The following is an 18,541-nucleotide window of genomic DNA, read 5'->3' as shown; positions in this document are numbered from 1 at the left end:
TGTCCAGGTGGGTCTTGAAGACCTCCAAGGAAGGAGCCTCCACACCCTCCCTGGGCAGCCTGTGCCAGGGCTCCCTCACCTCACAGTGAAATAGTTTTTTCTTATGTTTAAGTGGAACTTCTTGTGTTCCAGCTTCATCCCATTACCCCTTGTCCTGTTGCTAGCTAATCTTTTCTGCAGGCACTGTTCTATAACTCTGTACTGTTCTGGCAGTGTGAGGGTAGTATTTTCCTGTTGAATCCTAAACTAGGATGGTTGGTAATATTATTGTCAATGTTTGGCAGATATTCCTTACCTGGACTCAGGAAAAGGCTGATGTGATTCTTATTCATCACTCCCTCAAAACCAGAATTGATTTTTCTTATCTTGCTTAGAGCAACAACTCTGCTTCTTCATGGAATTGTGTAGAACATTGGACTGTCAGACAACCTGCTAAGCACTTAAAAGCTATCTTAGATTAATAAGGAGCATACCTGTCTGACCATTTAACACATTGTTTCGCTGTTTGAGTGTGTCAGTGTCTCTGCTTTGATCTCCAGTTAGGGGGAAGATTGCATGGATATCTGTCGGTCTGCTTTTGCTGAGCAGTATAACTGAGTGAAGAGAGACACAGATAAATATAAATACAGCCTACCAAAAGTGGGATTTTTAAAATAAAATATGTGAAATCAGGTCCCTGTGGAATACTGTTGAAATTCCAATATATGGTGTAAACCTTAGAGACAGAATGATGGTCAAGACACACACCTGAAGCCATTACTTGGCTTTATAGTGTCAACCTTGTATGTTGAGAGGAGTGGAAAGTTGACAGTAACTCATGATGGGGTTAGTAAGGTGTTGTAGCATTCCACTACGTGGTGCCATTTCCCATGAGTGAGTTACTCTTGTACTTGAAGTCCCTTTTAAACTTGAATTCATAGATACTGGTAGGATCTGACAGGATCTAACAAAATGTTTAATGTTTGTCATGAGAAGAGGTACATGGCTTTATGATGGAGGAAAGATTAGAAAGAGAACAAAACAAATACAGTACACTATTGCTTTTGCTTATGTTAGTGATCCTTAAACTAAGAGTCTTTATGGCCTAATGAGAAACAGATTTCAGAAGTATGTTGCGTGCAAGGAACTAAACATTAGTCATTTGATATTCAGAGCATACATTTCACCGTGATCTACTGTGGGTGTTTATTGTTAAAGAATTAATAAGTAGCTTTTCTTACTGACAGTAAAAAAAACCTGACACACAGGAGAAGTCACTGAGGACAAGTCTTTGTCTTCAGAACTTACTTGTGCTTGCTTGTTTATCTTGCTTTGCTCCTCCAAACAAAAACAATTAATTTAATAAAGAAATGATCAAGCCATTCTTGAGGCACAGGCTGAATTTCAGACTGGAATGCTGCCTACCTTCTGACTCTGTAGATATGGTTTCTACTCTCTTTTACCCTCTGACCGGATGGGAGACATTAAGTTTAGGTTTTGATCCCCCTTCCCAGGCATCATAGAGCAAGTTATTGCTTCTACATATGTATCACAAAAAAAACCCCAAAACCCCTATTTTAGTGAGTGACAAAGAAGGAGAGTGAAGGCTTTAGGTAGTCAACCTCTTTGATTTTTTTCCCCTCCTTGTTTTTAACTATGGAAGAACTTTAGGGAAGGAAGGTTGATGTTTTCTACTTTGTTTTAAAGTTACCTACTGAATTCTTCAAGTTGTCTTGCATGCCTGTCCTTTATTACACTGTATTGTATTCTAACTTAAATAGATTTGTCTTCCTCTTTATTTTTTTTTTCCCATGGTTTATTTGCCACTTTGTTATACTTCATAAGGGGAATTTCTGTGTTCCTCAGGGTCTGGATTTGTTACACAATGGTGAGGTACTTTGTTTAATACGATCAAGAAATCTGGTTATGCATTGTTGGCATTTGTATGTTTTGAAAGGTTTAATCAGAACTGCTGTAACAAGACAAATAGATAATCTTTAAATCTATAGCTAAGCCAATTTAGAGGTATCTTTTGGCTACAAACCAGATTTTTAAAACTCTTTCCCTGCAAGTGAGAGCAGTTGTTTTCCTATATAATCCTCTCAATTGAAAAGCTGTCGTTGGAATAAATAATACAAAAGAAAGAACTTTTGTATGCTGCGTTTTCTGTGCTTGAGTCTAAATTTTGACCACATAAATCATCATCCTGTTTGCTGTGCATCAAACCAAAGCTTGTTATGTAGTGCTCTCTTCTGACTGCTCAATTTTGAGAGAGCCTCTCATCATCCTTGAAGAAGGGCCACTTGACCGCTCATCTAAGGGAGGAATTTAGAGAAGAGGTAGGAATTTACGACAATCAACTTTTAAAATACTTTATATTGCTTTTCATTATTTGTTCTCTATATTTAGCTTTGCTTTTTAGCAGTATGTCCTGTCCTTTGAAAATGTTTATTTATGGCCTGTAACTTGCAGTTTTGCAAAGGAGGGTTTATATTAAAGGAAAAAGCTAAAAGTGAACAGTGTTTCTGTGTGGGGAGAAAGCACACCAAAAGCTTAGTCTAAGTTTTGGTCAATACTCTCATCATTCTCCCCTAGTGCCCACGTTGGTAAATAACTTGAAATACTTGACTAGTGGGGGAACTTATTACAATTCATTATTCATTCTTCCACAGTAGTGTTATGATGATATCTGGGCAGTCAATATGTTTGACTTCTAAACAAATTATCCAGTATGTGAGGACTATAAGAGGTACTGGAGGGACACTTGTGTTACTGTTTCACATGCCTTGTTGGAACCAGCAGTGATACTGTTGGGTTTAGAGAGAGCGAGGCTGACTGCTGGGTGGGCTGTTTGGCTTTGCCAGTCTGCAGAAAGGTTTTGAACAGTTTTATGCTGCTGCAAGTGTAGGTTGCCAGTCTGCTTGGTGTCATTCCTGCATCCTGTAGTGCACAGGGAATAGGTACCTGGACTTAAGTATTTGTCTTCAGTCAAACAGAGACCTCTCCAGTATTCACAGGTCAGTATTGCATAGCCAGGTACTTGTTAAGAACTTCTCCTTTTACTTCCCTACTCCATTTGTTACTTTGTTCATAATTTTTCACTAAAAATAAACTGAGAACTCTCTAATTTTTGTGGGTCTTTTAATGCTTTGGTGGACAGCACCTGATTTTCTTCTGGAGCACAGTGCTGTCTTGGCTGTTATGGCTTGTGACCTTTCTGTCATGTTTTTGATGACAGTCTTGTTTAGTCACAAGTGGTTTGCAGCTTTGGCTTTTAAAGCTCAATCAGGGAGTTCATTTTGAAGTGCAAATATGTATTTTTCACAAAAACAATAATAAAAAGAACTTTAGAAAGCAAAGTCTTAATAGAACCATGTTAGTTTATAATTAAGGTGAGCAGAGCAGCAACTGCTGCTAAAGATAGGTCTCTAGTTACTGCTCATCCTACGGCTTTTATAACTCATGGGTTGAGTTTTTTTTAAATCAACTGTTTTGCAATCAAGTGTCTGTTCATATGTGATTGGAATAACATGGTCACTCTTAATGGCTCACAAGATCTTTAGCAAATTATATTCACCTTGAAACATGAAGGTAATTTGGATCTGCAGTGTGCTAATCACCAACATTAACGCTGCTGTGGAAGTCAGAGCTCCTATTTCAGATGTTGTCTGAAGGATGGTCTCTCAAACAGCACTTCCCTGTAACACTGTCTTGCCTTGCTGATATCATATTGGGTTGAAGTCACCGTGGTGTGGAAATTTGGTGCTAATTTGGCCTCAATGTTGATGACTGAGATCCCAGTCATTTTTGATGCACTAAAAGTGTTCCGGTAGGCAAGTTCATTTGGAAGATTATCTTTATAAACTCTGCTAAATTATATTGCTTATATTGCTTAAATCAGACTTGTTGTGTAAAAGTGATGGGTGACAATATGCTCCTGAAGTCTCTATAGGAGGAGACTGTTCATCTACGTGCAGGGATTAAAACTTGTTTTCATTAAGTTTGGTGCTATGTTATTCCTGCTACAAAAAAAGAGACCTACCTGTACTGAATTTCAATGTGGGGAATATCAGCTTTGAGCATGCATCAAAAACAAGTATGGAATTAATAACTCCTATTGGTTTCAGTGTGTTCTGTGCTCTGACAACTCAGTTCTTAGTGTGACCTCCATCAGTATTAAGAGGAGTTCTCTCTTTGCATTGTTTAACCGAAATGAGGAACACTATTTAAGTGGCATCTCCAGGTAACTTGCAGTCTGTGTAACTTACTGCAGGCCACTGTCTACAGTAATAGTTACTTGACCCTTGTAATCATTCAAGAGATGATCCAACTCTGCTTATTCCAAGTGATAGCGAAAAAAAAGCCCAGTACCTAAATTTTAAATGACTTGACTTCTAGTTTTGAATCATTATTCTGCTACTGTAATTTCTAAATAGATACCAAAAAGTTTAAGGAAATTAGTTTGTCTCATCACAAGAAGTTAGGAGCCAGTAATTTTCTTAAACCTCTTGTGCTAGAACATAGGTGGTGAGGTTAGGAGCACCATATTTTACAAACTTTGCACTGACAAAGAAGGAATAAAAAGTCAGTAAAACCTCTGTGCTGACCAAAGACACTTGGAGATAATTTCAGTTACTTGTAATGCTGTTGATGACACCAAATCCTCAATCTTAAGTGAATATACAGGAAACAAAGAGTGAAAATATTGAGGCCACATTCTCTCTGCCAGGTGCACCACAGGCACAGACAGCTACAGTGGCAGTTAATTTAGGTTTGAAAACAACCAACACCCTCTTTGATGGTGAAGTTTAATTACCTTCAAGACCTTCCTCATGGTGCAGTACTTCCATGTGATGTGCTGGGGGTACTGTTTGTTCGTCTTTCCTCTTTTCCATACATTTCTTGTGCTTTTTCCTTGCCTTAGGTAAGTGGCTTTTAGCCTGAGGGTCCAGAGTCACCTAAATTTATAGAAGTTTGCTCTTAAACAAACAAAAATAACCCCACACAGTACCAAAAATAAATGTAATAAGGGAATAATAATTGTAATAATTGTTTCCAAGTGTCTTTTTCTGAGAAACGTGACAATATTAAGTATAATTCAGAATAAATTTTTGTTACCTCTTAATAGTTGGAACAAGACTTCAACATCAGTTCCTGCATCACTCCTCCTTCCTACTGTTTCCCCTTCCATGCTACAGATGTGAACATTCTGGTTGTTTCTTTCCTTAATCTAAGTGTCTTTCCACTTCAGGGTTTGGGATCATCCAATTCCTAAACAAGAGCTTAAGTCTTGACTTTGTTTTGTGTTTTTCAGCCCTTCAGTGGATATTTGAGGGGGATCTTGCAAATCAAGGTGGTAGTTAATATTAGATGGGCTGGATGATCTAGCAAATCTTTTCTGTATTTAAAATGTGTGCTGTGTTAATTCTGTACCAGTGCATTAACCCTGACCCCCAAACATTGGAAACTAGAGCAGTATGAGAATGAGAAGCCTTTAATACATAATACTGTGTTCTGGTCTTAATCTCCAAGGCCTTGATGCTTCAGTTTAGACCTTCTATTTGCTTTTTTCTATCCCATGGATATAATCATTAGTTTAGGATAGAATTCCTGTAATTTATCAGCTCTTTTTTTACCTTCCCAAATTCTACCTTAACCTGGCATCTTCAGATTGTTTGTTTATATTATTTCTGCCACTTAAATGAGCACACAGATACTTCTTTCATGTCATCTCTATAGCATCTTTGTTTCACTGCCTAGTAACCAGGTCTCATAGTATGCAAATGTATCCTCTCTATCCCTTGAGCTTTCTTATCTCTGCAGAAGCAACAGGAATAGTGGCAACAGCTGCTCTCAGAAAATAAATGAGCAAGACAGTGGTCCTTCTGTAGCAAGTTTTTGGGGTGGAGTAAGCTGAATGTTCAAGTACCTTTAAACTTCCACGTTTTGTAGCTGCAATATCACCCTGTCAGGACTTTACACCTAAAATTCACGTGTGCACATTTAGACAACCAGAACACATGTAAAATGTTAAATCATCCATAACTGAGCATATGAAGGGTGGCAGTCAGTTTTTGTCCCTGACAGAGCTTTAAGGTGGTTTAAGTATTGCAAGGATACAGCTTGGAGTATGTGCAGTGAATGGCCTGGAGTTTAGGGCTACATTGTTCCCTTGCTGGTCACGTGCTCTTACCTGGTGGTCTTCTCTCTGGGGTTGATAGGAGCTGTAAAGTTCTGATGTGCAGTGTTTCAGCACCACCATCTTCACAGGAGGCTCATCAGAGATCTGGAACTCCTGTTGGTTTTTAAACCATCCATTATTTTGTTCCTTCTGCGATATCTGACAACCAAAAGCAGCAACTTGAAGAAATGAGGGTGTTCTGTTTTCTATATATAGCAGCTCTCAGGTCCCAAGAAATCTAATCCTCTCCTGTGTTTTTTAGCTGCTTGTAATATAATATTAATATAATAATATTAATGCCAAGCAGAGTTTTCAGTGCCATTCTGAGGTTGGGTTTTTTTTCCTTCTTCTTGCTATTTCCAGGGTTTTTTTGTCTTTTTGGCATTTTTATTTCATTAAAAAATATCTGTCTGTTCTTCAGCCCCTTTGCGTTTTTCTTTATACTGATGATGTGCTGACATTCAGCAAAGGGAATTGTGGTCATTACATCTGATTTGCACTGAAATGAGGCTGGTTTGATGTCAGAGACACTAGTTTCAGTTTTAGGGTTCTGTGCACACCATTTCTCATAAATTAAATGTGAAGATCTGCTTACATTGAAGCAATCATTTTATGGTTTTTTTTTTTAATGAAAAAATTTATTCACAGCATGAGGGAGATGGGAAGGGGATTAAAGGAGGAGTCAATGACTGATAGAGTAGAAAAAGAAGAGTATGGCAGATGTTAGAAGAGTTTATGAAGTTAACTGCTTCTGGCTTATGTGCTTACTAATAAAATAACATTGTTTGACTTATGTACAGAAAAGGTAGGGCAAGAAATAGTTTTCACAGAGGGTTTATGAATATAGTTTTATTTGATTTATTTTGGTGACACACTCCCTAGAAAATACTAGAAAATCCTGGTCTGTTTTTACCCCAGAGATGCCACCTGAGTGTTCCCAGATGCAAAAGGAAGGAGCGTACAGCAAAATAGTTTCAGGTGGAACAGGTCACCCTTACATGAGAGTTACAGCTTTCCATTTGTCCTTTTGGCCTGATAAAAGAGTGAAACTTAAAAATATTCAGCTGTGACGTGGGATCACTGCATGCAGAAGGGAGTCACTCATGTACTTTATTTGTATTATTCATGTTTTATGCTGCTGGTTGAAAAAAGGCTTTTCGTATGCATGGACAAATACAGTTCATGAGGAGAGAACAGGGAACATACTTGAGAATCTTACACTTAATTTAAACTTTCTTTGATTCTCTGTGTGCTGCTTAATTCATTTTTGTATGTGTGCAATTTTTCACTCACAAGTGATTGAAATGAAGGACAGATTTGAGAGCAGCAGCTTTGTACAGAGTGTTTTTCTGTGATGCCAGCCAAATGCCCTGGTCCGTGTCTGTCTCATCACTCTGCAAGGGGGTTTAGGGCAGCTCCCAGCCTCTCTCCTCACACATATGAAGAATCCTGTGCAGCTCTGAAGGTCTAGAAGATCTGAGATCTTTAGTTAAAATGTATTTGAGGTCAAAATATTGCTATGAAGTTGCAGGTGGCTACCCTCTCAAGTCTGAAAGCGTAACAGTGTCTCACAGAAGGATGCTCCAAGGCTAGTGTTGCGAGTTGGCACTTTCTTTTCTGTCTTCTCCTTACTGGCTCTACATTTGGATTTTTCCAGTGTTATTCCTCGATCTTTACATTTAGTAGAACACGAACCTGCAACCTGACTGCAGAATTATAGCTGTTAAATATTCATCTGGATAAACTTCTGACTTTTGGCACGGATTACCATTCAGAGCTTTTGTGTGTTTAATGAGGTGGTCATACCTGCCTGTTGCTGGCACAAGTCGGAGCCTGGCAATCCCATACTAGTCTGTCTTGGACTTTTCTACCTTGCACATAAGCACAGTGAACATTATGGTGTCTTAAGTGACATTCATGTGGCAGGCAACCCCTATGTGTGGTGCTTTGTCACTAAAAATACACCTTGGGAGTGCTCATTGGAGGGACTACCAGCACATAGTAATTTCCTATGCACTGTGCAACTTTCCCTCAAACAGCAACTGATTCAGCTCTTATTAATAGTTCACCAAATTTACCTAACAACATAGTTTCCTCTAACTGTTTTAGGTGATCTGTCTTGTCCAGAGGCAGATCAGGTTTTTAGTAACGGAATGAAGTGTTTGATACTTTGTAGAATGATCTGTTAAACCTCCTATAGAAGACTAGCAGACTTGTAGCTCCCACCGTACAGCTTGTGCACTTATATCCAAAAAGAACAGTCTGCCATGGTGTGCCAGTAAATTTCTGTCTTTCAGGCCACTGTCATGAGAAAAACTCAGATGGCAGCCATGACAACAAGAAATACTTTGATGGGTCAGCAGCAGTGGCAGGACACACAGAAGGAGGTGTAGAAGGTACAGAAGACCTTATTCAGAGTTCTTCAAGGGATCCCTCCTTCTTGAGGCTGGAAAGTAAGTCAACCTTACAAAATCAATGCTGGCAAATGGTTTGGTTTCTAGATTTTTCAGAAGAGCTTTTCATAAAGCTCCTTTCTCCAAAGAGCTGGGTTTTTTCCTCACTCTTCTGCCTGTAGAGTGACAAGTAACCCTTAAAACTATTTTCATCCTGTTCACTCTTCTTCGTCAAGCATAACATCAAAATGCATTCAGTAAACAAACTGAAATGGACATTTAGGCATTTTCCCAAGGTAAAGGATGTAGTTTCTTGAAAGAGTCTACAAACATACATTGGTTGGACCTCAGTGAATTGTCTGCCAGCTGTGCCACGTAGAAGGGAAGAACAGGATTTATGCTTAATGTACAAAGAGCTTTATTCGGTGTTTAATGCACATACATAACGACACCTGTTAACTCCCTCTAACGGGCCAAATTCTGGTTTGGAAAGGAAACTGATGAAAGTGACAGTTTTTGAAGCAGCAGTTGATGCATATTTGCAGTGGGGAAGTTTGCATTCTCCAGTTCCCCTCTCTGCTTGCAGTGTGCAGTGAGTAGTCAGTGGCGTTTGTTTGTGCTGAAGTCAGGTCATGGGCAAAAGATTCTTTTTATACAAAAGCATCAGGAAAAGGAATTTTTGAGTTTTTTGTGCTGTTCCCCCTTAGACACAGTCACTTCAGAAAGCAATGGTTCAGAAGGAATGGAAGGCTTAGAAGAGGATCAGATGTCTGAAGAGATGATGGCTTTGGTGGACGAGTTTGAAAACTCTTGGCCTCAGGAAGCTTTTGAAGGGGCATTGGAGGTCAAAGGTCATCGGATGGACCTGCAGGGAATCCGAGTCCTAAAGAAGGGATCTCAGGATGGACTGGCTAGCTCCTGTTTTGGGGACTGTGGTGATGATGATGAGGCTGAATGGGTAAGTTTGGGTGAGTTTACTGAAGTCTTGTGCCAACTTAGTCTTGTGGAGAGAGGAAAGACAAGGACAATTCAGAAGGGGCTTTACACTGGGATGTTAGAGGAACTTCCTCTGTGGGCCTGAAAGAGGTGATTCATGGCTTGTGTGAAATGAGCAAATAGTTTCAATCCGTCTTCTAAAGGAGAGGCCTCTGCATCACTAAAACTAGCATCATAAGGCTTGATTTTCAGCAGTAAGAGCTTAGATGTTGAATGATGCTGGATGCCTTCAAACTTCATGCTCAGTTATAAAGGAAAAAGATTTCTAACTAAAAGTTCCAGTTAGCATGAAAGCAGGTAACTATTTGTTGCCATCACATTACAAACAAAATATGTAATGAAAAGCACCTTTCAGTCCTCTGTCAGTTAAATTGGTTTTCTCCTCTGTTGGAGACGGAAGTTGTGTGCTTTCAATGCATCACATCACACCAAGTGAGCAGGCTTAGAGAGTGGCTTAAGATGGGGAGGGAGGGAAAGACCTGGAAAGGTCTTGTCTGTAACATCTTTGAAATTGAATCTTTGTGCTAAAACAAGTGGTGTAATGGAGCTGATAATCATGGTGCTTCTTGTTGTTAACCTTGCTATACTGTTCTTTTGGTAGATTACTTTTCAAGTCAAACGTTTAAAGAAACCAAAATCTGAAAGCTTGGAGCTCCAAGAGCCCCTTGGGAGAAACGAGGATGAAGGGACTAATGGAGAAAATGAGAACTACTACCAAACTGCCCTGGAGATCAGTGGACCAAAGATACCTTCTCCTGGACCAATAGGTAACCTGCTGCTTCTAGAGAAAGCAAGTTGTTTGCAGCTTCTGTGTTATTCTGGTTTATTTCTTTTGCAGCTTTTATATTACACTGACTTATTACCACAAATATTCATCACAAAAACTACAAAGAGAAATGTGCCTTATAGAGGAGTATGTGCAAAAAGTAGAATTCCCTTCCATCTGCACCTTCTTTGTAAAGTGCAGCATAACTTTATCTGCAGAATGAAAACTTTATACTTAACTCCTAAAACTTTTGGGGGTGAAGTGGAGAGAATGAAATAGGTAGATACTGTGAGTAGCAGTAGTAAAAAGAGAGGAGGTGTTTTAACGATCCTTTAAACACTTGTGTTAATGAGATCCCCCTCAGTCTCCACCAGGCTGAACAGCCCCAGGTCTCACAGCCTTTCCTTCCCAGAAAGATACCCCAATCCCTTCAGCATCTTGATGGCCTTGTGCTGTCCCCTCTCCAGCAGTTCGCTGCCCCTCTTGAGCAAGGGAGCCCAGAACTGGACACAGGACTCCAGATGAGGCCTCACTAAGGCTGTGGAGAAGAGGAGGAGAACCTCCCTCGACCTGCTGCCCATACTTTCCTTGATGCTCCCCAGGATGCCATTGGCCTTCTTGGCCATGAGGGCACATTTGCAGCTTGTCCAAATAAGAACTCGCAATCAGTTCACAGTGGTGGTGATGAGAACTCATCATTCCCCTCAAAAGTTTTCCCAGTGTTTCTCAAAATTTATTTTCCTCTAGTCAGAGTAATTTACAAAGGACATGGTATTACAGATTTCATCATAGTTTTGCAAATTCTGCTGTACCTTGGGTAGGAAGTAGGATTTGTATCCAAATGGGCAAAATTTCAGGGAACTAAATACTGCAATACTGCCTATATAGCTGGTGTGATAGACTGGCATACTGTTAAACTCAGCTTACCACTCTGCAAATTCATGGCTACCATGAGTTTTCCTTGTGTTCCAAACAGTTTATATGTTTCTGATATGAGAAGCAAATGTTTACACATTTAGCACAAGCTGCATTCCTAGCACGTGGTACAGTTTGTACTGTGAAGGAGGGATTTCAGTAGGCTTCGCTTTATATTTATTAATATAAAGCAAGTTGTTTTAACCTTTCCCTGCCCCATTTAACTTCTCTGCAAAACAGGAGTGCTAAATAGTTTCAGAAATGATGCTGTCTTGAATCAGTAAAAGCCACCGTCTGTCTTCAGCAATGTCCACTGAAAAGGATCAGTATTTTTCACCTGGAATTGTCAGAAGATGGAGCAATTGACTTCTATTGGTTTTTACTGTAACTGTAGTCATAAATGATGACTCACATCTGAACCTTCTTTTAAGGATGTTTAGGTAGAGACATTGCCTGTTAAACAAGAGCTTCAGTTGTTCTCAATGTGTAGCTATTGAAAAAGTGTAATGAAACAGATTTTAAGACTCCACCGAATCTGTCTCGTGTAGGATCCAAGTCTGGTCTTTGCATCCCACAAGGTCCATTCAGACCATCCAGGTTCAGGAACGTTCTTAAAGAAATCTGACTGCAAGACTGTGACTTTATAACCCAGGGAATACACCCACTGATAAAAAGTATTTTGCAAATCCTTGTGCTGCAGTTGACCATCTTTCTCCTTCCAGTTTCTTCTCTTATGGGGTTTTTTCTCCCTTTCTCAAGGCAAAAGGCGTGACTATCGTAGCCTTGGCTGGCCAAGTCCTGATGAGTGCCTGAAACTCCGCAGGGTAGAGCTTACAACTGTAGCCAGCACATGGCTTGCTGTTTCTGCTAAAAATATTGAGTAAGTATCTCATGTGAACCTTAAAGTTCTTTGGTGGGCATAAACTGAAGATTTTAGTATTCTTTAAAGTAAGAAACAACTGCCAAGATTTCAGAGAAGTGCACAGAGAAGATCCAGATTCTCTTACTTCTTGAGCTACTCAAATGAGGTTCTGGACAGTTTATGCCCACTAGAGAAATTTGTAATGACTCTTCTGTTTTCTTTTCCTGACTGATTCAACTTATTTTATGACCTTTGTAGCATTACAGAACACATTGATTTTGCCACGCAGCTGCAAGAACCAGCCATGGAGCCCCTTTGTAACCCAAATCTACCAGCCAGTATGCATACTTTGGACCACTTGCAAGGTGTCTCTAGTCGGGCCAGCTTGCATTACTCTGGAGAAAGTCAACTGAAAGAGGTATGACAAGAGCTGAAGGCTGTCACACAAAACTGGCCGTACCGTGGCATGTTTGAGGCACATTTAGCACAGTGCTTTATCTCTAGAAGCAGACAACACGAAGCTGAGCAAGGGGGTAGATCTGCATGAGGGCAGAAGGCTCTTCAAAAGGCCCTGGCCAGGCTGGAGCCATGGGCTGAGGGCAATGGGATGAGGTTCAACAAGGCCAAGGGCTGGGTCCTGCCCTTGGGCCACACCAACCCCAGGCACCACTCCAGGCTGGGGCAGAGGGGCTGGAAAGCTGCTGGAGGGAAAGGGGGGCCTGGGGGTGTTAAATGACAGTGGCTGAACAGGAGCCAGCAGTGTGCCCAGGTGGCCAAGAAGGCCAATGACATCGTGGCTTGTGTCAGCACTGGTGTGGCAGCAGGACCAGGGCAGGTATTGTGCCCCTGTGCTGGGCCCTGGTGAGGCTGCAGCTCGGGTGCTGTGTTCAGTGTTGGGCCCCTCACTGCCAGAGGGACACTGAGGGGCTGGAGCGTGTCCAGAGCTGCCGAAGGGGCTGGAGAACAAGTTTGTTAAGGAGTGGCTGAGACACCTGTAGGTGTTCAGCCTGGAGACGAGGAGTCTGAGGGGTGACATGATCACTCTCTACAACTACCTAAAAGGAGTCTGTAGTGAGGCAGAGGTCAGTCTCTTCTCTCAAGTAACGAGTAACAGGACAAGGGGAAATGGACTCAAGTTGCACATGGGGAGGTTTAGATTGGAGCTGAGGAACAACTTTTTCCCTGAGAGGGTTGTCAGCCCCTGTGCCAGGCTGCCCAGGGAGGTGGGGGAGTGCCCATCCCTGGAGCTATTGCAAGCCGTGGTGTTGAGGGCCGTGGATTTGGCACTGTGAGGTGAGGGGTTGGACCTGATCATCTTAAAGATCTTTTCCAACTGAAATGATTCTGTGATTCACCTCTGACTTTCAGTGAGTGAATGCCTGCATTACCAGAATATTTTCCCAGCCATCCACAACCTGGTCTGAGGGAAGTCCTAAAACATCATTAGTGTCTTTGTATTTATAGCTCTTGATGGATGGTTTAGTGAAAGAGAAGTCTAGCTTAGCATAACCAAAAGATATACATAAACTTCTGCCATTCTTAGTGTTCAGCGTCACAGAGGTATAAAAGTGTGTGATGATACAGATAGTATTAACTCAAAATAGTGATATTCAGGTTTGAACATGTTACAACCTAAGTAAAAGGCTGAGGATAAAAGCAACCAATTGAGGGACATCTCTTACCTGTATCCAGCATCTCTAAGCACTTATTCGTCCTTTTCCACAGGTGCTACAGAATCTTGGCAAAGACCAGTACTCGCCACAGTCGTTAGAACAAGTTGGTACTCGAATAGCCAAAGCCCTGGAGAAGGTATGTGCAAATGGAAAAATGAGAGGTCTGGTCCTGCTGCTCGTGACTGATGTTGTGGTCAATCCAGTCCTGACCTGTTTGTCACAAATCACAGTGAAGCAATGCATGAATACTTGGACTAGGGATTTGTTTCCATTCAGCATCTGTAGTGCCCTCACAGGTATTTTGTTGAGCTGTGTCTTGTGCTTAGGCTATCAAGTGTCTTGCATATCTGTCTGCTAAAACCTAAGCTTGTCAGTGTTTCCAGGCCTGTAGTGAGCAGCATTGATAGATGTGAAACTATTTCACCAGTTGTCAGCTGTTCTCTCTTCTTTTTGCCCAACATTGACCGCGCTTCTGGCGTGCAGTGGTCAGACAGGACAGATAAGGATGCAGGGATTATTGTTAGATACAGGTAGTGGGAAGGATATTCTATACCACTGTAGAGAAGAGGGTTCAGCAAAGCAGTTTGGTGCCCTAGGCTATTCTACCAAGAGCCATCTGAGGAACTGACTGTGCTTTAAAACAAAGGCCAATAGAGTTTTGTCATTCCCAGACAGTAAAGATGTGACTCTTATGCTCATGTTACAAGAGTTTGTTTCTTTTCACTCTAGATGCATACTAACTTTTTCTCTTTGCATGCTGCAGTTGCCCCTGCAGACAACAAGCTTTATCCAGATAAGCTGAAAATTTAGTGCTGAGGCCAGAAACAGAATTCTCAGTAAGGCAAGCTGTGTGGGAAATAAAATGCAGTTCTGCCTACCAGTCTCATTCAATATTCACAAGAGCTAATCAAACAAATCAAGATGGCTCACAATTGCATATGTGAGCATAAACATTCATTTACTGTATCTGAGTCCACAGAATTCAAGCACATGGTGTTTTCCATTTTAACTTGTGACATAGGAGTCAACCAGCTACAGGCACCAAACTTCATCAGCCAGGCTTGTCAGGCTTCTGCTTTGAGGTACATCCCAGAGCATCCTGTACTCTTCCCAGTGACTACAGAGAGCTTTAGAGTCCAGTTAGCTAACTTAGCTAAAGTTTTTTGCTTCACGTTGGATAATGTGTACACATTGAGACAGTCAGCATCTAACAGCTGGTTAGAAGCTGTTGTGGCTGCTGAAACTGTTGTTGCTGTTTAAAGCTGTTTAGCTGCTGTTCTTCTCAAGGAAATTATGCTGCATTCAGAATTTGTTTCATTTGACAGACGCACTCACCTGTTTCTTGCTTGTGTTTGGTTAGATAAAAACAGCATTAAACTATTTCAAAGCAGCAAAAAGTCTGTGTAACACCTTCTAACTCCATATATCAAATCAATTGGAAGAGTGAAAGACAGTTCACTCCAAGTGTTTACATGGCTGAGTTTTGTGCTCTTCTTTTGGCAGAATCAGACTTCGTGGGTTCTCTCCAGCATGGCAGCTCTTTACTGGAGGGTGAAAGGCCAAGGGAAGAAGGCAATTGATTGCCTACGGCAGGCGTTGCACTATGCCCCCCATCACATGAAGGTATGTACACGTGTGCCCACTACTCAGGTGAAATAATGTTTTACTTGTCTCAACAGAGCTTTCACAGACTTTTGGTAACACCTTTTGTTTCACGGGCTTTTCTTAAGGCCAGTACCATGTGTACCGAGTGTCTATAATGTGTTAGATATTCTGTGGTGAACCTCCAGACTTTCACCACCTGTTTAGTGCAGACTATCTCTCTTTCAAAAACATTGATAATAAAAAAGACAGTTGCAAAAGTGGTTCAGTGCATTTCCTGGGAAATGCAGGCTTGAACTTCCCTCTGTTATGTAGGACTTAAGAGCCTTTGTCAGCCTTTGTCTGAACAAGTCATCTAAACAAAGATGTGAGGAGTAGAGACCTTCTCGTTTTGCTTTAAAAGAGAAGGAGGTGATACCTAAACACAGAACTTAAGTGCTTAAATCTAAAGTGTTTTGGACTGTGAATCTCAGCTGGACACTAGTGCCTGGTTTTGTGTGGCAGTTCTGTGCTTCACTCCAGAAAAGGCAGTGCTTTGGACATAATCTTCTGCTCAGTGTTACAGTTGATTTGTGCTTTGTACCCTTCACCTTGCCTCGTGGACACTGAGCACTGTAATGTCTATTGTTACACACAAGGCTCCTCTTTGCAAACTGATAAATGCAGTGTAGGCTCCTCACTGGACATTGCAGATTTCACTCTGGGACCTGAGCAATACATTGTGCAGCACTGCAAAATGTATACTGCTTTTGGAATCTTGGCCTTAAATTCTTCTCTGAAAATCGAGAGACAAAGTAGTTTTCACTCTCAGGATATTATTAGGAGGATTTAGCCAAGAACAGTACATATGCCTCATTTCAGAAATGCCCATCCTGTGTATCCATGTCCTTTATAATTCTGACTCTTTGCACTCTTTATCCCGTTAAAACAAGGTTGGAACCAAGATCTGATGCAACAAGCCTTTGCTTATTTTCCTGTCTTTCTATGTAACTGGGAATGGTCCCTCCAGTGGTCTCTGCCCTTAACTGTGTGACTTGTAAGGGTCAGAGCCTGGATGAGCAACTTCAGTCTGGCAAGATTACAGTGTGGTGGTGCTGTTTTCTAAAAGTGCAACATCAGGTTGCTTGGAACTGGCTGACTCTCCCAGTTCATGCCTTGGTTTTATCCTCCAACCTGAAACTGCCTCCAGGGAAAACTGTCGTCTTGATTGTAAAGATACAGCTGCAACTTGAACTCAGTGAGACTGAGCACTGAATGAACAGCCATTAAATACTAAGGTTTATCCTGCTCTTTGGTTTTATGCACCCTCCTACTTTCTCTTGCCTTTTCTCATGCAAATAAAAGGTAATTAACTTTCCTTCAGGCTTCTTTTATGATTCTAACTTCCACAGTATCTGCTTTGCACCCACCAAAGGTCCTTGATTGTAGAGGTCAAGGAGGCAGGGATCAAATACCTCCAATGTCTCTTTTTTTATTGTCCTGTGGAGGGCACCTGAAACTTGCTTTTAAGCAATATTTTGTGCTCTGAAAGTGTGTTGCCCAGCTCTCAGAGAGTTTGTTATGGCTGTCAGGGTTCAACAGTCTTGTCAGTCAGGAAGGTCACAGTCTGTAAATCCAGGGAATAAAACACATACCATCAGTGACTAGCTGAGAAAATTTTCCTTATGGCTGTTATCCAACATCATATAGGAATTCCGTGGCAGAGGCAGGATAAAACACAGTGCATCTGTTGACAAATGGTTAGACTCTTTTTTCACTTCCCTGGTGTCCCCTTTTCTTCATATTCCTTCCCCTCTTATGCAAGAGGTGAAAGTGGGTGCTCAAACAAACAGCTTTGCTTCTCTCTGAGATTTTACCTCATCTCTGGGGAGAAAACTAGTGTAAGAGCATCTAAAAAGCAAAGGTACACTAGGACACTTTGGTGAGTTCTTGAATTGTTTGTCTGTTCAACAGTAGTGCGTGTTGCTCTTGTGAGTAGATTTGTGTATGTCAGGTTTTTTAGTGTGTTACTCAGGTCTAAATGTCCTTTTATAGTAAAACTGGTCTGACTCATCCCTTTCTAAGTCACAGGATAATGGAGTGGGCAATACCCAAGTGACAGCAGCCTAGTGATGGGCTCAAGTCTTTCTCTTGCTGATCCTGAGACAGTTTCAATGGGAAGAACCTCACTGTTCACTGCTTGCTCTTCTCTTCCAGGATGTACCACTAATAAGCTTAGCAAACATCTTCCACAACGCAAAGCTCTGGAATGATGCCATCGTTGTGGCTACCATGGCAGTGGAAATAGCTCCACACTTCGTGGTCAATCATTTCACCCTGGCAAATGTCTACGTAGCAATGGTGAGCTTGCTGGCACCCAGCTGTGCCTTGTCTTTGGCACTACAGACACACAGAAACCAAATCTTACTCTCACAAATAATTGTAGAGGAGCAACGTTCGAGAAACTGGGGTAGGAGCAACAAGAAAGAATATTTTTAGAATGCCAAAACTTGTATTACTCATTTTACACTTATTGCTCATTTAGTACTTGAAGGCCAGCATTTTTATAAGCTGGCTTCAGAATGCTGTCTGCAAAGCTCTGGTGTGACAGTAGCAAACTCTTTTGGTTGTCTGCTCATGTAAACACAGATATTTTATAGCACTGCAAAAGTAATGATGAATCAGGTCTCTATCCTGAAGAGCTGAACATAGCACAGTAAGTAAAACACAGCTCACAGTTGTGATGAACAAAGTCAGTATTTAATTTCAATATCTGAATTATCAACTCCCAAAATAATTCACAGATTGAACTTACATTTCTTCATACTGTCCATGTATTCTACTCTGCAGTTTAGTTTTCAGTACTTGCCTTGAACAGAAGAAAAACCATTCCTTTTTTACTCTTCCTAATGCTGGATTGGTTCTCATGTATCTCATCATTGTTTCTACCAGGGCCAGCATTCTTGAAGGGTAAATGAGACACCATTAAATTGAAATGTAGTTGATATATATGTCTGTGTCAAAAGTATTTTCCATTACACATGCTCCTATTTATCCCTGTCAACACTTGTCATAGATTTGTGTTTCCTGTTTTGCTCCTGTGGTTGAGGGGATCACGGAGCTAACAGGGCAGGTTGAGCAGGTAATCCTGCAGTATGGCTATCCAGGTTGAGAAGAGTTGAAATGCACAGTGCT

The 18,541-nt window shown here is 41.1% G+C and overlaps 1 protein-coding gene across 2 annotated transcripts in view; it reads left to right on the top strand.

The window, feature by feature from the left end:
• The window catches only part of TTC17 (tetratricopeptide repeat domain 17), a 59,489-nt gene that overhangs the window by 38,470 nt on the left and 2,478 nt on the right, over window positions 1-18,541 (top strand). For both annotated transcript variants that reach the window (XM_061998197.1, XM_061998196.1), the window contains 8 exons: window positions 8,458-8,613; window positions 9,261-9,511; window positions 10,151-10,316; window positions 11,990-12,110; window positions 12,351-12,510; window positions 13,818-13,901; window positions 15,269-15,388; window positions 17,564-17,707. In XM_061998197.1, the coding sequence (XP_061854181.1) occupies window positions 8,458-8,613; window positions 9,261-9,511; window positions 10,151-10,316; window positions 11,990-12,110; window positions 12,351-12,510; window positions 13,818-13,901; window positions 15,269-15,388; window positions 17,564-17,707 (1,202 nt within the window). The remainder of the gene's footprint in view (window positions 1-8,457; window positions 8,614-9,260; window positions 9,512-10,150; window positions 10,317-11,989; window positions 12,111-12,350; window positions 12,511-13,817; window positions 13,902-15,268; window positions 15,389-17,563; window positions 17,708-18,541) is intronic.

This window comes from Colius striatus, chromosome 6 (genome assembly GCF_028858725.1).
Source record: "Colius striatus isolate bColStr4 chromosome 6, bColStr4.1.hap1, whole genome shotgun sequence".
NCBI lineage: Eukaryota > Metazoa > Chordata > Aves > Coliiformes > Coliidae > Colius > Colius striatus.
The sequence above is the reverse complement of the archived record's forward strand: the minus strand, read 5'-3'. Positions and strand labels throughout refer to the sequence as shown.